At 37.6% G+C, this 24,748-nt stretch overlaps 1 protein-coding gene across 2 annotated transcripts in view; it reads right to left on the bottom strand.

Moving 5' to 3' along the window:
- Positions 1–3,614: 3,614 nt before the first annotated feature.
- dixdc1 (DIX domain containing 1) overlaps positions 3,615–24,748 on the bottom strand; it is a 95,625-nt gene continuing 74,491 nt past the window's right edge. For both annotated transcript variants that reach the window (XM_031905638.1, XM_031905637.1), the window contains 14 exons: positions 23,697–23,842; positions 22,576–22,665; positions 22,436–22,489; positions 22,048–22,098; positions 20,721–20,825; positions 19,266–19,319; positions 18,289–18,381; positions 17,935–18,006; positions 15,690–15,782; positions 15,420–15,581; positions 14,569–14,635; positions 13,182–13,293; positions 11,913–12,021; positions 3,615–8,020 (listed from right to left, as the gene is read on the bottom strand). In XM_031905638.1, coding sequence (XP_031761498.1) covers positions 7,940–8,020; positions 11,913–12,021; positions 13,182–13,293; positions 14,569–14,635; positions 15,420–15,581; positions 15,690–15,782; positions 17,935–18,006; positions 18,289–18,381; positions 19,266–19,319; positions 20,721–20,825; positions 22,048–22,098; positions 22,436–22,489; positions 22,576–22,665; positions 23,697–23,842 — 1,289 coding nt within the window. In that variant the 3' untranslated portion in view covers positions 3,615–7,939. The remainder of the gene's footprint in view (positions 8,021–11,912; positions 12,022–13,181; positions 13,294–14,568; positions 14,636–15,419; positions 15,582–15,689; positions 15,783–17,934; positions 18,007–18,288; positions 18,382–19,265; positions 19,320–20,720; positions 20,826–22,047; positions 22,099–22,435; positions 22,490–22,575; positions 22,666–23,696; positions 23,843–24,748) is intronic.

Below are 24,748 nucleotides of genomic sequence, written 5' to 3'. Positions count from 1 at the left end.
TATGATGAAGTTATACAATTCTGTAAGAAAGGGAGAGATTTCATTAATTAAACATTTATAGAAAGGTCCTGATAGACCATCAGGTCCTCCAGCTTTGTATTTCTTCAAGGATGAGATTGTGAATTTTACTTCTTCTTCAGTGATAGGAGAGTTTAAATTTTCCAGATCAGATTGAGATACCTTGGGGAAAGCTATGTTCTTAAAGAATATTTGTCTCAACTTACTATTAGATTTAGTAGGAGAGTATAAGGTCTCATAATATTTCCGGAAGGTCTCAGCAATCTCCAATGGGTTATGAGTAATTTTGTCATCTGTAGACTTAATAGCACAAATTTTATGAGACTTTGACCAATTCTTAGTCATATTGGCTAGGAGTTTATAAGCTTTGTTTCCGAGGTTGAAATACTTGGATTTTATATAACTCTGGTTACATAGTTACATAGTTACATAGGGTTGAAAAAAGACCATTGTCCATCAAGTTCAACCCATCCGAGTAAACCCAGCACACAACCTATACTAACCAATCTATACACTCACATACATAAACTATATATATACAACCAGTAATACTAACTGTAGATATTAGTATCACAATAGCCTTGGATATTCTGCTTGTTCAAAAACTCATCCAGGCCCCTCTTAAAGGCATTAACAGAATCTGCCATTACCACATCACTAGGAAGGGCATTCCCCAACCTCACTGCCCTCACCGTGAAAAACCACCTACGCTGCTTCAAATGGAAGCTCTGTTCCTCTAATCTAAAGGGGTGACCTCTGGTGCGCTGATTGTTTTTATGGGAAAAAAGAACATCCCCCAACTGCCTATAATCCCCTCTAATGTACTTGTACAGAGTAATCATGTCCCCTCGCAAGCGCCTCTTTTCCAGAGAAAACAACCCCAACCTCGACAGTCTAACCTCATAGCTTAAATCTTCCATCCCCTTTACCAGTTTAGTTGCACGTCTCTGCACTCTCTCCAGCTCATTAATATCCTTCTTAAGGACTGGAGCCCAAAACTGCACTGCATACTCAAGGTGAGGCCTTACCAGGGACCTATAAAGAGGCAAAAATATGTTCTCATCCCTTGAGTCAATGCCCTTTTTTATACAAGACAGCACTTTATTTGCTGTAGTAGCCACAGAATGACACTGCCTGGAATGAGAGTAAAAGGTGAATTCTTTACTAGGATTCAAAATTTTCCAGACATCCCTCAAGTTTGTATGATCTAGTAGGTCTGAGAATAGTTTTGATTTATTGTGAGAAGGATTTGTGGATATGCCACATTTATCCAAAGACCATAAATGTGATTCATTAAAATCACCTCCCACTATCACATTAAAAGAACTCAGAGAATTAATTCTGTGAATTTTATCCTGATAGAATTCCCGTTTATTATTGTTTGGGGCATAAACTGAGCAGATATTCCATGACTGGTTTTGAAGAAAAATTTCTGCATGAATAAACCTACCCGAGTTGTCTTTGGATGTATTTATTAGTTGGAAATTTAACTTTCTGTTAAATAAGATTGAAACTCCTCCTTTTTTGTTTATTGCAGGGGAATATATATTTTCAGAAACCCAAGAAGAACATAGTTTCTGGTTTTCATCATCATTTAGATGCGTTTTTTTAGTTCTAGCAAAATTCTTTTACGTTTTATCGGTGAACTGATGCCATTAACGTTCCATGAGATCATTTTGATGTTATCCATAAGTAAAGAATGCAGTGTATATAACATGAGACACCAACATTAGACTAGCCTTATATAGATAGTTATAAGTAATAACCATAAAATGGTGATAAAATAATCTGAAAAGGCAAATAAAATATATAACAATATTAGGAAAGATATATAATAATAAAACTTTGTTATAAAACAATTTAAGTAAGTTAATTCAATCACAAAACTTCGTTTTTTTCCTTAAGTGGATTAGAAGCCTAATAAACTCTTAATAAATAATCTAACCTGTGTAACATTGCTCCATACCCCTCTCAGGCATATACAAGTAGACCCATGTAATACATACAAAGTAGGTAAAATGAAAGAAGTTTCCAAACAAAGCACACTTTAGGTCACTGTTCAGGTGTGGAAATAATTTTGTCAATAGGAGATCTGGACCTGGATTTAAAGTTGTAATTTTTCCGGTCCCTTTTAATAAACGGACTGACTTTTCTGGAAATGTGGGAAGTATGAACTCTCGAACTCTCCTTACATTCAGCAGTAACTTCCCCTTTGAGTTAGAAAGAGATTTTGTCACATGAGATGTAGATTTTCCCAAATGTGAGATTAAATCATTTACAAATCTCCCAGCTTCTTTAGGGTCCTCAAATGAATGCACTCCAGGAGACAGAAAGATTTTTAAAATAGCAGGATATAGCAATGCAAACTTTACCTCATGGTGAAAAAGCATTTGACAGACATTTGAAAAATTTTGCCTCTTTTTTGATAAATCAATAGAGAAATCTTGGAACAATAAAATTTTGTGTTTTTCTAAGAAGAGGTTTCTGTTTTTTTTGTATGTCTGAAGAATCAGGAATTTATCAGAATAGTCCAGAAATTTTACCAGGACTGTTCTCGGTTTCTGGTGTGGTAAATCCTTCAGTGGCCCCACTCTATGAGCTCTTTCTATTTTTAGGAATGTAATATCATTTTGCAGCCCAAGAGCTTTAGGGAGACATTGTGATATTAATTTAATGAAAGAATCCTGTTTTTAATGCTCCGGTATGCCTACAAAACGCAAATTATTCCTTCTTCAGTTTTGTTCTCTAAGTATGCAATTTTCTTTTCCAAAATGTGTATTTTTGATTTAGCTGAGGAAGCATTATCTTCCAGAGAAGAAATCCTTACTTCCATTTCTGAAAGTGTAGCATTATGTGAGGTAAGTTGTTGTACTACTTTATTTATCTCTAGTTGTAGGTGTTTGACAGCCAGTACAATAGATTTTTCAATAGTGGGGTTAATTAAATTCGCTACCTCTAGAGCCATTTATTTGTAGTTGACGCTTTGTATCTTTAAATCTGGGAAGCTTTCTTGTACTAGTGCGCGTTTTAGAGAAGTCTCGTCAGCCATGTTGGATTGCAGGCGCGCGTCTTGTGCCGAGTTCTCCCTTTCAGGATTCGGCGTTGTGGAGGGTTTTGGCTTCTTCTTTTGTCGCGGTGAGTTGCCCGCCATGCTTGGAACAAATTGGAGGGGGTCTGTAACTCTGAGAAGTTGGTTGCTTAGGGGGTGCGCACGGAGCTGCTTCACAGTGTGTCTTCTCCCTCAGACGCCATACAGGAAGTCTATTTGTGGATTTTTGGCAAAAATTAGGAATGCACCAAATCCCTGATTCGGTTTAGGTTTTGTTGAATTTTTGTGGCAGGATTTGGATTCACTCCAGTCCAAGTACCTGGCCAAGCCAAATCTGAAGTCTTAAAATCACATGACTTTAGGTCACGTGTTTAAGGAATTTAGCATATGCTAATTAGGGTCCCAATTCGGTTAGGGATTCGGGCGAATCCTTTCGAAAAGATTTGGGATTCGCCCTCCATCAAAGATATCTGCTAGCAAATATAATATAACTATACTTTTATTATTTTGGCTTTAACAGACGACAAATCAGGCAACACAAGGCTGGTAACATGTGCATCACTGTTTATGTACACAGGATAGGCCACAAAACATATATTCTGTATGTACAATTGTTAGATTAGAACCAATTTTTTTTAAATACTAAAATAAACAAACTTTTTTCAATACGAACTTGAAGCCTTGTTTACGCATAGCATAGGAACCACCAAAACAATATTCTGATATTTTCATGTGAGATGAATCCGACAATAGAAATATGTGTACCAGTGTAAAAATAGGCACAAATCTAAAAAAAAACAAGAGTCTGTTTAAATAATTACATTGTTGTACAAATAGGACACGTCACAAAAAATAAAAAATGATTCTGTTTCCAGCCAGAGGTATACAAATCATTGCAAAAAAGAAGCATTCATACAATGAACTGTAATTGTGTATACAACTTACGTACAGAATAAGGTGTGGATTTTTTACCCAGTGTTTGTTTGTCCTTGCTATATTATACACCTTTGACAGACAGACACATTTCAGAAGTGCAGACAAATTTTATGTATAAAATCTCCATATAACACAATGCTTGATCCCCTTCTATTTGTAATCATTTTAAAGAGCACTGTCCAACTTTTTCCATGCAGTGGACCAGTGATCCCATATATAACATATTCATTGCTCAGATGCCATATAAAGACGTTTTATTGGGATTATAGTTACTTGGAAGGCTACACCTAACCTACAAGCCTCCAGCTGTATAGCCATATCTGATAACAATGTTTAAGGGCTGTGGCACACAGGGAGATTATACGCCTGCAACAAATCTCCCTTGTCGCGGGCGACTAATCTCCCCTATATGACATACGGGGCGCCGGCAACTTGCCAAAATCGACGAACTTGCCTCAATCGGTGCCGCGTATGCCATTCCACCGGTGATTTACATTCTCACTGGTGGGATGGCATTTCGGTTAGATTAGTCGCCCGCGACATGGGAGATTTGTTGCGGGCGACTAATCTCCCCGTGTGCCAGAGCCCTTAATGTGTTTTTCTATGAGGTACAAGAACACAAGGCAGTTAAATGGCATCAGTTTCAAAGTGAACATAAAGCACTATCCATGAATTTATGGATCTGATAACAATTCAGCTAGGAGCACATTCTATTGTTTGAAAGAGTTTGTCAGCTATAGAAAACTACAGTAACCCGTTTTGTGGAACAGCAGTTTTAGGACTGATTACCATAAAGGATCTCTTCATAACTTATAAATAGCAGATTTTTGAAAAACATTTCCTAATGGAATGCACCAATATACTACTCTGGGTGTTTATTCCTATAAAACACAGTGTGCATTCTTAGTGACTTTGGGCACAATTAGGAGTGAAACATTTTACTGAAAAGTGCTGACATTTGTGAAGCTATGAGGCTAACATCAGAATGCAGAGAAACAGGGAAAAGCATACCTGAATGTGAGTACACATATAAACATGATAAACCGTTCATGCTAAAGGAACATGTGGCAGATCCTCCGCCCACCTGTCTCCATCTGTCACTGCACACATGGGCAATATTTTGACCCACAAAATACACACAAGCATTTTTGGTTCAAAAGCCGCACTGCGCAAAAAGTGGGCAGCGACAGGTAGATGCAAGTATAGTGAAATGCAGGTGGAAGAGGCACTGGACTTTCTCTCACAGCAGAGGATTTGCCACGTGTGTCCTTAGCATTAGACTATGTAAAGTATACATTTTAACAAGAGCTTATTTGTACCTTTATAGTTTTATTTTAAATTGCCATTTTCATTCTAAAAGGCATAGAAGAAAAGTTTCTACTAGAGATAATGTGAAAATAAAGTACCATCTCATAATTTTCAGTGGAATATTGCAGATTTTTTCCTGCTGTCTCATCTCTAAAACTAAACTAAGAATAAATATATATATTCAAGGTTAAGGCAAACTAACACTTTAGCCCATAATAATAAACCCTTTAAAGAAATTTAAATTGCTTTAAATAAGGCTCAATGAGCCTTACATGATATATTGATGATATGATAATGTTTACACATGCAAGGCTTTTTGTGTTGTCAGCGCATGGTTTGGGAATGAATATACAGTAAGCTCTTTTTGTAAAAATCCGAGAATGTTATGGAATGTGACTGCAGGGGTCATTAAAAGAAGCAATGTCAGTGTTCCATGGAGCCTCTGTAAAGGTGGCCATACATCCATCGATATTATTTATATGATAATTAGTGTGTGTATGGTGGAAGATAAGGTAACTGATATAAGTAAAAGCCTTTGATATCAGTCATCTCGTCGATCAGGCAGGACTGAAAATTTTGATCGGGCGCCTTTGAAGGTGTACAAACATCATAACTTTAATGCTGAATCGTGAGATAGGAATAAAGAATTCCTTTGTTTTTACCTGCATATCTGATGATTCAGCTCTTAATGTTAGTAGAGTAGACGAACAATCTTTCCTACAACCAATGTATGGTCACCTTAGGGCTCTGGCACACGTGGAGATTAGTTGCCCGTGACAAATCTCCCTGTTCGCGGGCAAATAATCTCCCTGAAATGCCATCCCATCGGCGAAAATGTAAATGCCGGTGGGATTCCCTCTAAAGGCAACTTCCGCCGCGTATGCCATCCCACCTGCGATTTACATTTTGGCATTTCGGGGAGATTAGTCGCCCGCGTGTGCCAGAGAACTTATGGAAAACAAAAGTAAGCGTTCAGTTCAAAAGAAGGTTACGTTAGTTATGATAAGGAGGGATAACAACGAGCTGCTGATTGTGGGCTGGAGCACTGATGAGTAATGTAGGAGTGAAGTGAGGATTTGGGCAAATGTTTTTATGGTGCATAAGCAGCAGATAAGAGAGGTAGTTTGCATAAAAGCAGAAGGAAAGGACTAAGAGATTTCAGTTAACAGCGTTTAGGTTACTGCAGCCAATATTCAAAAAGACAGAAATTTAGAAGCCCCAGAATCTACAGAGTTAGAATTGTGCCAACGGCAATATGTAGTATTAACTGCATATTTAATATTGAGCCACATAACTTATTATCAAGACCTTACAGCTCTGGAGTCCAACAAATGTAATTACAATAAAATCAGGGTTTGGTTGCAGATGAATCCAGATCTTCCTGAACTTGAAGAATCTGTATCAACTGAAACTGCATCTATATAATATGAAAGGGAAGTTGTAGAAACAGAATACAATGGAGCTGAAAATTAGGGCTTATTAACCATCAGATAGGCACAAGTGCTGGTGTGTAAGGGGAATAGCGCCCCATAGGGAACCATTCACTTAATACTAGTTCCTAGCAGTGGTGCAGTGCAAAGTAATTCATCATTGTATTCATACTCGTAGCAAATCTTATCACTAGGGGGGGCGTAAGACATGAGAAATACTGCTGAAGTTTGCACAGCGTAATCCAGCAATTATGGACAATTTGTTTTATATTCCTTTGACTTTAAAGTATAGGCTTAATCAGTTTACTAGCAGTTAAACTCTTTGGAACTCAATTGCTTTTGAGGTAACTTTTATTATGTTATAAATGAATTTATTTTGTTAAATTTTGTAAGATTATTAGCCTTCTTTTTCAGTTGTAATTAAAAATGCTATGTGAGTATATGGATCACAGAGCCCTTTTCTAAGTAGAGGTCTGCCTTTGACCATAGCATTTCCAATACATCAATATGGGCTGTGGTTGGCTGTAAATACAAAATGCCTAAATTAATCATATTATTTTTTTTATATCTGTGACCTCCAATATGTATATGGTTAAAATTAAACTATACCCCCAACACTCCACAACATCATATTCTGTGAGATGTAGGGGCACAGGTTTAACCATTTTACCATAGATTTAATTCTACAGCAGTAATGTTCTGGGCATCTGAGTTGCCTATGCTGTAGATTCAGAATGCAGATTTAGAATGCAGTCTGCTTCTTTAGATGGCAACTAGCATGCTGTTATTAAAGCACAATTATATCAAACCTGTCTATGAATTGTGTAACCTGAAGGGGCCAATTACATATTGTCCTGCTGTAGCTGCAAGACTAAATTTACCGCACTGTATCCTTTATAAAAATACTGAATACTCTCCATCACAAATTCATACATTATAAGGCTGCTGGTATCCACAAGGCATGGACCACATAAATCTTATGAAATAATGTCAGTTCAGCTATCCCAAACGTCCGTTGTCCAGTTTGATGCAATAAAAGCATCGACAGCAACTAGTTAGGATCTTGTTCCCTTCAGCAGGAACTGTGTATCAGCTTAGTTCATTGTTTTTGGTGCCTGCAGAATCCACATTTGGCAGCATGATAAATTATCCAGACCCGTATCATGGAGTTGCTCATTCTACTCCCAAATGATCAATGTCAGATGTTTCCGTGATCTTCTTCCACCCAGGCTACAATTTTACCTTCCCAGCCTGGAATGATATCATCATCATGAAATACCTGGGGGAGAGAAGGCAAGAGTTGGTACTGAACCAAGAAGTGTTACTGGCCCACAAGGGGAATGGCGGGCATTCCATATTGATGGTATTATACATATGAGTAAATTAGAAATTTATAATTACCTTCTACAAAAACATATGTCCTGACTTATGCTTACATTCTGATTACTTACTCTAATTACCTGCTGCACACAGCTATATTAAACCACCAAGCAGTGATACAAGGATGGCTAAATTCATTTGCTTTTAATTAGTGGTGCTTGCGAAGCAAAGCATCACTACTGTTATCTCACAGGCTTATTATTATTATTCTTCCGTACAAAAGTTCGGCACGGAACTTGTCCCGCACCGTTTGTCGTAGACCCATGAGTGAGGTGTCAAATCGTGCGGCCTATTCGGGAATGGGGTGCTATGTCTTTTCTAAGGGGTTGGCGGTTAATTGCCCCTGCAGGGGGCAATTAACTGGCCCAAAAATCCCATAGACTTAACATTGAGGCCAAATTTGACGGATTGTAGCGCAGAGATGGAATTTTTTTGAAACGTGAAATTTACCACATTTGAAGAGGTTTGCAACCTGTGTCAGAAGATACCCTGCACAAGGGTATAAGTTTTACCCCCGGGGCAAGAGAGGTCCCCAAATTTGCCCCATTGACTTATAATGGGGATTTTGGCAAATAACTAGTTTGTCGTAGACCCATGAATGAGGTGTCAAACCGTGCGGCCTATTCGGGAATGGGATGCTATGACTTTTCTGAGGTGTGGGTGGTTAATTGCCCCAGCAGGGGGCAATTATCTGCCCATAGACTTAACATTGAGACCAACTTTGAGTCCCGCACCGTTTGTCGTAGACCCATGCATGAGGTGTCAAACTGTGCGGCTTATTAGGGAATGGGGTGCTATGACCTTTCTGAGGGGTGGCCAGTTAATTGCCCCAGCAGGGGGCAATTAACCACCGTTTGTCGTAGACCCATGAATGAGGTGTCAAACCGTGCAGCTTATTCGGGAATGGGGTGCAATGACTTTTCTAGAGGGTGGGCGGTTAATTGCCCCAGCAGGGGGGCAATTAACCAAACTGAAGGAAACATTGTAATATTGGGGCACGAATTTTGCCATGGCAAGCACCACTCACATTTTCTTCAGGAAATGTACCTCTCTAGTTATTTCTGCTATACATTCAGTCCCTGCAAGCTCAATCACACTGAATACCTAAGCCATGCAACAAGAGCAAGGCTGCTTCACAGCAGGATCACTGATAATGTGTAAGAGTACATTTTTATACCACATTTTGTGGAATTTATAGGTAATAATTTTGAATTGCAGATATTCTTAAAACAGACCTTCATCTCTAATGCTATCTGGCTGCCAGAGTCAACCAGAAGGCATTCCCAGGCTTCGCTTTTATTGTTTTTATTTCCTATTAATTATCACTCTGCCTACTAATATTTAATGAGGCTCCTTATCTTTGAGTTCGGGCCCTTTCCTTACATCTTCCACTGTCAGAGCAGAGCAAAACAGTTAAAAAGGCACACAGAATAAAAGAAAATACAAAGTATCTTAGAACATCATTATGTTCATTTAAAAGTACATTTTTCTGTGACCACTTAAAAGGGTGCTCTGCTTTCAGTTTATATTTTCCCTTTGATTTTGGCAAATGAAAATGCATTTACATCACAAAGAAGTGAGTATATAACTGTTTGCCTTTTGCTTTGTTTTCTCTAGCTTTGGTTTTCCTAGCTCAGCCTGCATAGTGCAAAAATAGACAAACAGTAACTGATCTTGATCTTGAGTGAAAATCTAGAATCCTTGCTTTTAAGCAAAAAAGCTTCTGTCAAAAAGAAAACAGAAATAGTCACATGATTGCAGCAGCATGGGGCAGCTTGTGTTCTTCCCAAGCCACTGATACACCCATGCTGTGTAAACAATATTACATGTATGAAAATATTTTAAACCTACTAGAAGATTTTCATGGCAATTATTTTCACACTGCACTTTGTTTCAGGACCCATTGCTATTTAAAATTATTTGGAGATCTGTATCAGGCATCAGACTAGGTTTTTATGTCCCTCATGCATTGTGCTGGTAGAATAAAAAACTGCAACCTTTGCACCCCCCCCCCAAGATAATAGCTTATACAAACTTCTACTTGTAGCCTGATACAAACCCCCATGTAGTTTATCTTATATTTTACCTGCACCCTGTTTTCTAATACAGTATATCACATAAATAGATGCTATAGCTCTAGTATCAGAAACTAACACAAAGAAGTAATTACTAGAAAAGCAATTTTTTGTAACCAGAACATTCAAAAAGTAATACTATTTACCAGCACATGAGAAATGTATAGCCTAGAACAGTGATCCCCAACCAGTGGCTCATGAGCAACATGTTGCTCCCCAACCCCTTGGATGTTGCTCCCAATGGCCTAAAAGCAGATGCTTATTTTTGAAGTTCTGGGCTGGAGGCAAGTTTTGGTTGCATAAAAACCCAGTGTAATGCCCAACAAAGCCTTCTGTAGGATGCAAGTCCACATCGGGGCTATTAAATAGGTAATTACAGCTTTTATTGGAACCCCCAGAAACTTTTCCCATGCTTGTGTTGCTCTCCAACACCTTTTCCATTTGAATGTGGCTCACGGGTATAAAAGGTTGGGGATCCCTGGCCTAGAAAAATGTTAAAGGGCCTGTAACACCAAACATTCCGTTCAGTTTCCCTTATTACTTCTTTTAAACACTCCTATTTTGTACAAAAAGATTTTCATCCTAGAGACATGTAGTAAGTCACGAGCAACATTTGAACTCTACATAAATACTAATAAAGCTCTATTGAACATTTATCTTCTTTAACAAATTAGATATATGGCATATATGCTCCCTGTGTATGCCATACTCTGCCTGCTCTATGCTGCCCGTGTGTGCCATATTCTCTGTTCTATGCTGCCTGTGGGAGGTGAACCTGGCAGGGGTTTGTTCTGGGAGTTCGTTAGCATTTGGAAATAGTTGTTAGGGGTCCCGAAAGGTTTAATTATGTGCTCAGGCTTGCTGTGCTATCCACAAGGGAGGAAAGTCATTTTGCCATTTTACTGCCAATAGATTCTCCACATTGGTGCCACCTAGAACACTATATTTATTCTGCAGATTCTGCCATTCCTGAGAAAAGGAGCCCTAGAAGCAGATGCCATTTTAAGTAGCTCCTACTTGCAGCTCTAGCCTTGGTAGCTCAAATTACACATTCCTAAGGGAGGAGGGAGTTCTTAGCATTTGTGTGGGAGGGGGGAGAACAAGAGGGGAGAAAAGAGAGAACTGTGCAGACTCTGGCCCCAGGAATGAAGGATATTTCTGAGAGAGGAAGACAGATACCCTAAGAACATGTTTACAAAAAAGGAGTATCATTCAAAATTGTTTTGATAGAGGACTCTGTGAGTGCTTATGGCTGTATTTACATAGACCTTTCTGATAAAGCTTTCTTAGTTTTTACCTTTCCTTCTCCTTTAAGGGTATGTCTTAATATGGCTTAATAAACTTTTCTAACATATGAGTGGTACAGCTGCAGTGAGCACCAACCATTTGTGTTTCTGGTGTGCTACCACCATTAATGTTGATATGGTTTGTGTTAACACGGGGGTGGTTTAAAGTGGGTGTGGATATAAAAGGGCACTGACTTCCATCATCGGTCCTCCATTACATTGGCCATTAAAATTCTGTCCCTTGGTACCACGTAAGTTTGATAGCACTGCTTTATAGAATGGATCAACACTCTCTTCTGTATTGAAAAATTAATAATTTAATTAAGCAACATTAACAATATCTGTGATCCAACATTTCAGCCCCCCTGGGAATCTTTCTCAAGGATACCTGAGCAAGGAATTTTCGTGTTAGAGATTTTAAATAACTTACCTCTTCTTTTACTGTTCCAAATTCAGGATCCAAAGCCTTGAAGTGGTATCTGTGACTTCCCTCTCGGCCAATGGCTGCCCTGAAGTCCCTCAGTGTCACCTCTCCTAACCTATTGAGTGAAAAAAAGATATTCATAAGAATGAACTTGATTAACAGAATTATTAAGTATAAAGTCTGGTAAAGTAGAAAAAGATGGTGAAAGTAGGGGAAGATGGCTACAGTAATGATGTCTTGCTTTCTGTCTTTTCCACCCAAACTAGGTTAGAGGTCAAGAGTTTCAACTCTACCCCTGCATTCAGGTCAGACATTTGACAAGGCTCAAAAGGGTTTAAAGGTTGGTCTAAGCCCTAGGTGAACATGTGATGATTGTACAGTTAGCTCTAAAGGGTTTGACACATATAAGAGAGATGTTACAGGGTACAAGGGTAGTTTGTTAACCCTGCTTGTCTGATACTTTTGTCATACTTTATTTTAATGGCAAGCCTTTTCTCTGTTGGCTCTAAGGAACTTTCCTGCAAGGACTCACTCTTTGATCTGTAAACATGCAGCTCAGCATAGATCAAAGAGTAACTCAGAAGCATCAACTTTTCATCGATAGCAGTCAGGTTCAGACAGGTGGCACTATAGAATTTACAATCTATGGCAGGCAAGTGGCTAATAAAGTTGTAACACTATGTCCTTAAATTTTTCCATACAATATATAATTTTTCTACATTCACAGGGTTTGTGGTTTGTTATAGGGTTTAGTACAGGTATCGGATCCCTTATCCAGAAACCCATTATCCAGAAAGTTCCGAATTACAGAAAGGCCATCTCCCATAGACTCCATTTTGATCAAATAATTCACATTTTTAAAAATGATTTCCTTTTTCTTTTGATCCCAACTAAGATTTAATTAATTCTTATTGGAGCCAAAACAATCCTATTTGGTTTAATTGCTGTTTAAATAATGTTTTCAGCAGACTTTAGGTAGGAGATCCGAATTACGGAAAGATCCCTTATCCGGAAAACCCCAGGTCCCAAGCATTCTGGATAATGGATCCCATACCTGTGTCAGTAAAGTATCAGCTTTTATGGCTCATTCTTAGAAGCTAAGGGACAAAGGACAAAAATCTAAGTGAAGCGAAGGACACCTTGGGCTTATTGTTTACAGTGTTATATAGTTGTTTCTTCAGTAGCACCTTTGCTTCCTTATACCTTTATAAACAGTAATGCCAAAGTTCTGTCTGTAGCATGTACAATGTAGCTTAATATTGCATTTACCATTACCTCTTTGGTATGGTGACCATAAAGGGTGTCAGAGAGCGGTCAGTAAAGTACAGCACTTTGGTGGATGAGTTGCTGTTGCCCATGACTGGGGTACTCTGTGAATGTGGCATTGCTGCAAAAATCAATATAACAGTAAGTTATTGACAATATCATAGTGTTTACGCTCTGCCGTTCTGTCTCTACCACTTAAAATATCACTGTTCTGTTTCTAGGAATATCCCTGCATGATGAGCCTTGCAAATAGCGTCCATCAATGACTGCAAAAATTATACTTTACAGGTATCAGGGAATGGGAATGATACTATTCTTAAAACAGCAAGGTCATATTTATTTAAAATTTTGAAGTGACTGAATGACCCACTGACAGAATTTTCTTATTATTTTAAGTTGCTTAGTATGTAGGTTATTTAACATGGCTGCCATCTTATAAATTGTATTTATCCAGAAGGGAACAGAAATTGTAAATTCTGACAAGCCACTTTTGTTAAAACCTAACTGTCAACAGATATCCACTCAGCACGAGAAAAGACAACAATGCATGGTAGAGCAAAAAATAGATTATCTCAGCAGGTCCAGACTGAGGATTAAAATATGCCCTGGCATTTCAAGTACACCCAAACCAAAACAGCACTACCATGGCCTCAAAAACATTAACTGTCTATGACATCCTACAGCAACCACTCTGGCATTTGCTGGAATCCACATATTGCAGGGCCTTCTGATACCAATTTTATTCTGTAACCATTGTTTGTTAACCCTAAGAAACAATTCAAAATTCTATTCTATCGGGTTAGTCAAGCAAAACAAATTTGCTTACACTATATAAATTATTTAAATCTTGTTTCCTTTAGTCTTTAAACTACACAACTGCAATAAGCAGGCAGGAACCATTTTGTTTGTGAGGAAAGCTTTGCATTATGTTCCAATCTTGTCTTTGTGCCAGAATGGGGGATCTGATTCCCATACACTGGCTACACAATAAGACAGTGAGGAGGGAGGAGGAAAGTGAGGAGGGCAGTGACATCTACTAAGTGCTGAATGGAAAGTAAAAGTAATTGTCTGACCTGCCTCTATGCAGCGATAGGCCAGGCAATATATGATTGACACCTGGGATTTTTAAATGCCTTTATAACAGGTATGAATGTGTTAATAAAAAAGGAATTTGGATTTTGTGTTTAATTTGAAAAGAACTTTTATTATACAGCTTTTTTGTCTGAGTGACAGGTCCCCTTGAAGTTATTGTAAAACCCCTTTGTTATAAATGAACGTAAATAAATGTAAATTAAATAAGTTACATAACTCACTCATTGTATGAGTGCATGTTAAAAAAAAGTTGTTGCTACAAAATGGTAAGGTAAGATTGAAAACTACTGAAATGCCTGCTTACTGGTATTAGGAGGCCATGAATCCCTGTATTCATTGATTCCTTTACTTCCTTGCATCTTACTCCGAGCCTTCGGATGAGAAATAGAGAGTGTGAACAAAATAAATCAGTTGAGATGGTGAGCAATAATTTTTTTTTATATTAGTTGTATTTCTATATTGCTTACTTGCATGAACAAGCATAAAATAAGGAGGTATAATTGCCTCCCTGTATAAATCAATACAACAGACCTACCTATACAGTTATTTAGTTTATAGCTGTGCAGGAAAAAAATATATTTTCCCCTTTTTGATGTATGACTGCTATATGTTGCTAAAGTTGCGTTCATTTTAATGACTGGCTGCCAAGTGGGGGGTGTTTCAAGGTATAATTTGAGTGTGAATACTTACTCTAGTGGATATCAGTGGATATATAATAAAAGCATGCAAGTTTACATATATTTGTTCCCTTGTTAAGAGCTTAAGAAAGCCACCAACTGTTTAACCACAAGGGTGACCCTGGGCTCAAAAATGCTAAAGATCTCTGCTCCATAGGATGACATTATAGAAAAAAAGCTACCATATCTGCTGTAGTTAAGTGGCTAAATTTGTATAACTTTAAAAATGTCCAGGTAAGTTTTGCTATTTTACTCAGATTTCATTTCACACTTTTAGGTTTTTCAGTAATATTAAATCTGCACTAAAACAGTATCTCTCATAAATGGCAGCCCCTTGTTTTAATCATTTTAAAAAGCTCTTAAAAGCTCTTGAAAAGGTCTACATATTTTTTTAAGGGACCTGAGGGGGATCATGGTGTTCATTATAGTTATTCTGGAAATTGTGTTTGTAGTTTATAGATTCATGGTCGATGCATACCTTCCTGTCATGCCTCCTCTGCGTCTCTATGGCATGAAGTCTGTCCATTAGACTTGAGATACCCTGTTCCAGGCTATCTATTGTGTGGTGCTGAGGGTCATGGCCACTAAAACTGTTTCGCAGGCTACGCAGTGCATCCCGCACCAACTGCAAGTCGTTAGCCTATAGAATATGAGAAGGTGAAACGCTCACATGAATACCCAAGTTGTGTTAGAAGAAAAATGAATTAAAAAAATATTTTAAAATATGTAGATGCACTACATTACTTACTGTTCTTTGCTGGGCAGGTTCACGTGAGGGCACTTTGCCTGCAGACTGCATAAAGCCATTGGTCTGAGCAGGGTGGCTCATGTAGTCACTGACCTTAAGAGAAAAAGTAAACACTATATGTTAATGTTGAACTTTTCCTAAAATTCATGTTAAACTAGATTGCAGGTTAAAATAAAATAATACAAATAAACAGGTATTGGACCCCTTATCCGGAAACCCATTATCCAGGAAGTTCCGAAATACAGAAAGGCCATCTTCCATAGACTCCATTTTAATTAAATAATTTCACATTTTTAAAAATGATTTCCTTTTTTCTCTGTAATAATAAAACTGTACCTTGTACTTGAGCCCAACTAACATATAATGAATCCTTATTGGCAACAAAACAATCCATTTGGGTTTATTTAATGTTTAAATGATTTAAGGCAGGAGATCCAAATTACAGAAAGATCTCTTATCCAGAAAACCCCAGGTCCCGAGCATTCTGGATAACGGATCCCATACCTGTATGTATGTGTGTATGTATATATATTATATAATGTAGGGGGTGGTAAAGCTGCTTTCAACTAGTCAAAAATGTTTAGTTGGTCCCTTTAAAAGACCATACCAATGAGTAAGTGACACTTTCCAGCCAATGCTGCAAGCAGTGTTTCCCTGGATAAACTATACATATCTGCTGTTGTAGAACTCTATAGGGATTGTTTAGGTTTCCCCGAGGTGCAAGTATTCATCCTTTAAAGTTCATTCAACAAGCACTTGTATCCCTGGAAAGGCTGCACTGTGCTTTTCAATGAGTGAGAAGCGGATCAGTGAGAGACAGCAGTAATAGGCAATAAGTTGCTTTGAAATAAAGAGCAGACTGCAAAAAACGGCAAATTGCGGAATAGAGGCTATGTCTCATTTTGTTGTGGGTATACAGGTTTACCAACCATGCTGATTGTTAACACAGGGAGACTTGCTTGCGTCATATCTCTATTAAATAGAATATGCGTGTATTTTATATATACATTGTAACTTGTGTATTTAAGGATGTTCAGTAATTTACATATTAGATACAATCAGGTTACAACAGATGCAATCTTTAAACACATCCTATCTAGCACACAGTTGCTTAGTATCCACTTTGACCAAGGGTGGTTGGAAATTCAATCCCTTTTGTCTCTAACTGCATTTTCCCAACGTCCACTGTCCAACCTGCCTCAGGAATCTATGGCCAACTCCCTAATGTTAACTTAATGGTCATTGACCAATCAGAACTTGCCACATCAACTATGACCAATCTCTAGGTTAATAGCATGGGTTAAGTTTTAGTAGTGTGTTCCTGGAGTTCCTGGAGTGAGGACACAGATGCCTGACTCAATGGAAGGATGAGTATAAGGGAGGAAGTGGGATTCTATGTAACATATCCACCTTTATAATTATCTTTCTAAATATCAGTTATATACTGTGTTTAGATTTAGCGTTGTTTTGTATTTTGTATGTTTGTAGATTTCTGTAGATATGTGTCAATAACTTTTGTGAATAAATGTATATTTTTGATTGAACTATCTCTTTTATTAAAGAACCTTTAGAACCAGGAATATTCATGTATATAAGAATAAATATACATATTTACATACAGTAAATATATCCTTGGGCAACACTGATTAGCTGAATTAAAAGAGAAAAGAGACCTCATTTTAAGGATATAAAATAGTTGCTTATGGGCATAATTTATCCTGCAGAAGGAATATGCACATTTGCTTACTCATTTGTACACTCGTTTATAAATTCTGCTTTCTTAGGTGGAGACAATTCACCATAGAATGCATAATAAAAGCTGCTTTTCTTCGAGAGAAGAGTGACTCCCTGATTCATGTGGTGAGTTTGTAAGGGCATCCGTTAAACTGAGGACACATACTTTTCTGGACAGAATAGGAACAGTGGAAGCCACTACCAAGCATTCTTCCACAGCCATCAAAAATATGCTTAGTTTTGTGCAAAACAAATTAGATGAGCAAAGTGTCAACGTCCTCCTCATATTTTAGACACCCGAATCTGCTTGAGAAAATCTAGTATGTTTTATGTATGTGTGACACAAAAAAAGCAGCCAAAAAAAAATCCCTGCGGGCACTATATATGTATAAGACCCTCTACAGAAATGTATAATTCACCATCTTCCAGGGTTTGTGGTGTCCTGAACCACTTCTCCTCTGATGGCTTTATGCAACTGTTATTTTACGTAATGTAAAACACTTAGCTCTACCTGGTCATCCTCTCCATTCATGTACTGCTGAAGAAGAGCCTTCCGGTGATCTAACTCCTTCTGAAGATCAGTCTGAAACAATATATTTCATTAAACGTAAACCTTTCTTACTCATCAGTGAATATAAAGATTATAGACCTTTGTATAATTTTCAAACAGTGGGCCGTGGTTTATATATAAATATATTTTTTAATGCCATCAGTAATTGAAACACAGACCAACTGCCACACAATAAATTTATAAATTGCTGAAATGATGGTTTATTGTTTTGCCAATATAACTTGATAAGCCACAGTAATAGAGGTCATTGCAATTAGTCAATAAGGGGCCAGCAATAAAAAAAGTTACCAGTACCTTTTGATAGTTGGCTTCAGAAAGCTTCCGATGAGACTCATCAAGCTTCCCTTGCAACTGCTGTATAAGCCATTCCTTCTGGGTTAATTCTTTCTGCAATACGGAACATAATCATGGTTATTGCTTTTCATTACAAGGAACCTTGATCAATGTCTATGCAAAAAAAGCTAAAATCTGGCAATAGATCTGGCAAATCTATGCTTTAAAGGTAACTATGGCAGCTGAAATGGTAGTAGCTAGCTCCTCAGATGAAACCGAGCTTATTGATTTATTTTTAACATTCATTTCAAGTAAAAAAAATGGTATGAGTGAGTGCCCAGATGTGCCAATTAAATTTTTATCTGTACATTAGATGGGACACAGGTGCAGATAAAGGTCAATTTTAATAGCGGGTGTCTCCCTGTGTAATTGCCTCAAAATTATCAACATTTCCAGTACATATCTTCTTGGCGTTATGCTCATGGACATGATGTCTAAGGTCAATGTCCAATAATCATATGAATTTGTGTTAATTATTAGTGGTCAAGTTAGCAACTATGGTTAAAATATCATTTTATATATGACTGATGTCACATCTGTAAAGCTAGAACGTCCATTCCCAAATTTTAGGGACATAAAATCTTTTCTCTTAGGATATTCTGATTTGATGCCTCTTTCAAACTAGTTACTACTTGGTGAGCAGAGAAACATTTTTAAGATTACTAAGCCAGTTGACTTGCCACTACTAAATATACCATGGCCTGAATGAACAAAAACTTTCAGAGACATATTTTATTTCTTTTTTATTTGTGCAGCCTTGGAAAATTTTGAGAAGCCAATAATAATATAATATGCACTAAACCAGCTTAGTGGTAGGCCTACACTTCCAAAATCTTTTTATTTTTGGCCAGCACCTTATTAACATATTAATCTCAGGAGCTGCTTTATCTGAAAGCAGAAATCATAAAAAAAGATACTTTATAATTTTTATGTCCTACCTTATACTCTGCAGCTAACTGGCTCCTCTCTTCCATTTTTCTTTGCAAATCCACCTAAAACACAAAACAAATTAATTTAGAATGTTCAACAGAATATGTACTTGCATTTAATTTTAAGGTAGGCAGTGGGAAATTTTCCAGTGGGAAAGTGGGAATACCATGGGCTCTGGGTGGTACTAAACATAGGGACCAATTGTTAGTCATCTTACTCACCCAATCTTCTTTGCTGGTCATGCCATGCACATACAAAGATACAAAACTTAACTTTAAGGGCTTATAGTCAAGTCACTGTGCTCAGCCCACTCCTGTGTCGGCCTGGGTGCACACATGGAGCAGATTTTGCCTTGAAATGTATACTTTCATGTTTCTGCACCAAAATCTGTTCTGTATGAATGCAGTCAAATCGACGCAATGCCCATGAGTGCAAGCACAGAAGTGGGCTGAGCACAGCAGATTGCCTGCTTCTTGGTCTACACATAAACAGCCCTGTCTGCACATAGCCTAAAAGGATGCACCATCACACCTTTTTAAAATAATGGAAGGCATGTCTTTTTAAATTTCATCTATTCTTGCATTATATAACAAACTGTATTTCAGGGTTTGTGGAATTAAATAGGTCATCTAGAGCCATCTACAGATAAACCTTACATAAATTTAGGAATAAGCATGGATAGATGGGTAAGAATTGATTTTGGCCATTAGGAGGCAACACATTTTGCATGCCACTTAAGCCAAAAACTGGGTGGATCAATTAGAGGACATTATAGACAGATAGCAGGGAAACTTTTTTTCACATACTAATAAAAGAAAAAAACAAGTGGCTACCACTTTAGACCTGAGGAACAGAACTTGAACCAGAAGGTGGTTCTTCACAGTGATACAGATTGTGTAATGCCCTGTCAGGTGATATATCGTTAGTTTAGGATATGTATTTATGTATATATGCAGGGAGTAATTTGGAAGAGTTGGTCTATTTTGTTATAGATTTTATTTATGCATATTAATGTTTAACATAATACAGGTGGAAAACAAGACAGTAGGAGAACTGAGGTCATATAATTGGTTAGGTAATAGCCAATAGGTGGCATAGAAGGACTTATGTAGAAGATATATCACTTAGGTGTACAGTAAAGCAACACAGGTGTCCAGTGGATTAATCAGGCTGAGCTTTGGAATCAGCCTCCAGCCAGGCGGCCCAAACCTTTTCAAATTTCCCTGAGCAGCCCAAGCTTCATAAGTTAGCTTGACCAGTGGGAGGGCTTTATTGAATAAGCCTATCCTATCTGGTCAACAAGTTTTTGGCGTAAAATAGCAGTGCACGAGTTAATGATTTTATTTAGAGGCAATAATTTGACCAGTCTATTTTCTTATTAACCCAAATTGTATTATATATTAAGCCCCTACAGTGCACTGTAAGTTAAGAACCCTTACTCAGCTTCCTGTTACATAACTCACATTCTGGCTTTGCAGCTCATCCTTGTCCATGTTAGCTCGCAGTAACTCCTGTTTCAGTTGGAGCACAGAGCTTTCCTGGTGAGCCATTCTCTGCTGCAGTGCATCCTAGGGGAATCAAAAACAATGAAGCTGAGCAAATGCAACTGGACAAAGCAAAACACATTATCCTTGCAATGGCATCCCTAAAGCAATCTTGTGCATTTTGATGTATATACTAGTGCACAGTGGATGTAATAAAGCCAAAAAAAAATTACACCACTTTCAACTGGGTATTAGAAATGTAAAATACTTAAGCAAAACTCCCAAGGTAATAAACTATGTTGAGAACATTGTTACATTGTTTTTATTATTATCACTTATTTATAAAGCGCCAACATATTCCATTACTTTAAGGTCTATGTCAAATATATCCAGGGGTGCAGACTGGGTGTGATATGGATAATGAAAGGGGTTGAATAGTTTAGAAAATGAAATAATATATTTATTACAAACACATTTTCTTTCAATAAGCAAAAAAAACAGCTTTTGGGTGAAGGAACCAGATTACATGCAGGCTTTCCTTCTGCATTACTCAAGGTTGGGTAAGATTTGAAACTGTGGTTGTTTTGGAACTTCACTTCCAAACGTGGTAAATACTGGGAGTTGTTATTCAGACATAGTTACATAGGGTTGAATAAAGACCAGAGTCCATCAAGTTCAACCCATCCAAGTAAACCCAGCACACACAACCCACACCTACCAATGTATACACTCACATACATAAACTATATATACAACCACTAATACTAACTATAGATATTAGTATCACAATAGCCTTGGATATTGGATAGATTGAGCACCCAATCTTCCCTTTCGCTGTACATGAGGCTTGTGTCTGTATCTAGTATTATTATCTGATTTTGGCTGTTTTATCACATGATAAAGTGGATAAATGGCTTTTGCAAACACACATGGAGGTGTTAAAAATAAAACAAAACATACACATTGGCTTAATGCTAACATAGAGACCCAGTCCAGTAACTAATCAAGAATTTGTTTTGATGAGCTTATACACTTTAATGCTAGCACAGTGATGGACTAGGGAACACTTGCTAAGTTTTCTCATATACACATATAAAAAAGGATCCTTGCATAGCTTTAAACATGTGTTAGTTTATTATTGTACTTTCTCATACTACATTTTGCTTTTTACTTAAAAACAAGATATTCTCCTCTTTTATGTTTAAATTATACCCTGCATTAAATACTGAAATATGTCCCTATGTGAAATGTTATGAAATATTACACTAAATATTTATGAAATTATTATTAGCATTGTTCTTCTTACCTTTATTCCCTGCAAATTTCTGTTTTCCTGTTTATAGTTCAAAAGTTCATTCTGCAACAGTAACATAAGATTAATTAGTCAGAGGCAAGATACAAGTTGGGTGTGTCTAAAACAGGGATACCTTCTTAGCTGGTCTGTGTAACAGAGTACTGTATTGTGATAAGCAGAACTAATTTAAAATTTAATTTGATTTACCTCCAACTGCCAGTGTATGCGGAGAGTAATGGAATTTGCCTGTTACAGTATGTATGTCAGGGAATTTGACCAGAAAACACATACAAGCTAAGTAAAGTCGCGTTAATATGATCATTTTTAAAATACATTTCCTGCTATAGTTTCAAGAATTTCTGGTAACCAAAGAAAGGATGGAATAAAATGTACATCTTACCTTTAGTGACTGATTTTCACTCATACTTTGATCCAAACGACTTTTGATGATGACCTGAAAATGTAGCACAAACACAGTGTATCCAGTACCTTGTGTTAAGCAAATAATTTCAGGAGGGAATAATGCAAGACTGTCCTCACCAGTTGTTCTTCTGGGCACGCCCCATCTTCTCGCAAAGTGAACAAGCTCTGTTGTTCGTCCTCAGGGAGGGATCCATTTAATAGCAGCGCCTGAATAGGAAATTGAATACTGTAACCAGGGGTAATAACAAAGCACTGGATTCTGTAACAAAAGTCAATTTAAATGCAGACCAACAATTACTACTTTAATGAAGCTAGGTATGTTTTTGGGAATTGAAAATTAAATAAGGCCAGGTTTTAGCTGCTCTGTTTAATCCCATATCGTGATCTTTCGTTCTTTTCTTCATCTCTGGCAGCCTGACATGTGATTATATGTATATTTGGTACAGTTGTGTTCCTGAGGCTGATGATCACAGACTATGTTGCAAGTATAACTATGATGCAATCTGACATGGTACAAGCTCCTGACATGATGTGCACTTTATTGTACTTTATGGAAAGGGAAAATTAATCTTGTAATGGGTATATTTACAATAAAAGTATAAGCCCTGAAACAAAATTATTAATTTACTGAACCTTAGTGAAATTTACTGGGGGGGACAATTCATTGGAACCCCGAGTAAATATAATTGCTTACTTTTTTTCCAGAAGTGGTATTTCTCTTCTGTAAAATATGCACTGGCCTGGGGTACTTTTGAATTCTATGTTGCTATCTTTAATACTTTCCCAGGGAGCCCTGGTGGTTATCCAGGGCCATTTGCATTCAAAGTATAGCAAAATGTCCAATTTTACTATACTGCACATAAGTTGATTTTAAATGTTACTATACAGTGCATACAGATGGTTCAAGACAGCCACAGCTGAAAGCTGTTTTTTTCCCCCATGAATAAAGCTGCTTAGTAAAATGTTTCCCCTGGGGTTTGGCTGTGGACACTTATTTGGTGAGGATTCAAAGAGCATGTCTGTGCCTTGGAAACTCTTCTGGGCATTTGTCATAAATATGTTTTTGTTATTGTGTGCATTATATTCCCTATACTGGGTGCTTGTGTAGTTTAAGGAAGCTTCATAGTTTATAACATTATCAGTTGTATATTATATGCCGATAATATCACCCTCAACTGTGATGCAGAAGCGTAAATTATACCAAGTATAATTCTTCTGTCACAAGTATTCCAATTTACCTGTAAACCAGATATCATTTTCTTGGCTTCTTCCATCTCTTTTTCTAAATGGTCCTGTTGCTCCAGGAGACGGTCCTCCCATGATGACTCAGGGTAAATGACAGGGCTCGTACACTGAAGGTCAGCATGGCACAAAGGAGAATCTTCTATAATGAGGTAAAGATGGTCAGCACATTTTGAGCAGAACTTCAGCATCAAATTAAAGTGTACACAGCAGACTGCAGTATGTTTCTTATTGTAAATGTGTCTATTTTAGACCTTTTGGATGCTTTTGCATATATACACACAGCATTTCTCACATTAAATATATGGACTCACAAGTTGTCACATGAGTTACACTTTATCTGAAATTTTCTTTCATTATTTTATATGTATGTTCTCTCTTCTAGGACTCTGATAATACTTGACCTCTGTTACTGAAATGTAAGTATTATTTTGTTTGTTGCCTACTGTATCAGTTTTATAAAGAATCCACTAGAGAGCAGTGTTCCGCATCAATAAAATGTGCTTTCCACCAGAGAGGTCACACTACTGAAAGAAAAGATAAGTCCTGGCTCTTATTTACAGAACAAATTGTTTATAGTTGCTCTGTAGCTTTATGCCTTTTCCTGGCCAGATGGATAAGATAAACAAGTCACAGCTGATTAAAGGCGAAGTTCACCTTTAAATTGTGAATAAGCATTCTATAGATCATAGCTGTCCAACTTCTGTGGTCCAGAGGGTTGGAATACCCATATTAATGGTGGTAGCACAGCAAAAACCCAAATGGTTGGTGCTCACTGTGGGAATGTCACCCTTCACTCATTTGTGAAAGATGTTTATTATGTAATATCAAGACATACCCTCTATTTAGCTCCTCCTCCCCCAGAACAAATCCCCACCAGGTTCACCTCCCACATGCAGCATAGGGCAGGCAGAGAATGGCACACACAGGCAGCATAGGGCAGGCAGAGTATGGCACACACAGGCAGCATAGGGCATGCAGAGCATGGCACACACAGGCAGGGTAGGGCAGGGAGAGTATGGCACACACAGGAAGCATAGGGCAGACA

Source organism: Xenopus tropicalis, chromosome 7 (genome assembly GCF_000004195.4).
Source record: "Xenopus tropicalis strain Nigerian chromosome 7, UCB_Xtro_10.0, whole genome shotgun sequence".
In the NCBI taxonomy this organism is placed as follows: Eukaryota; Metazoa; Chordata; class Amphibia; order Anura; family Pipidae; genus Xenopus; species Xenopus tropicalis.
Note: the sequence above shows the minus strand (reverse complement) of the source record. Positions and strands in the feature narration are given on the sequence as shown.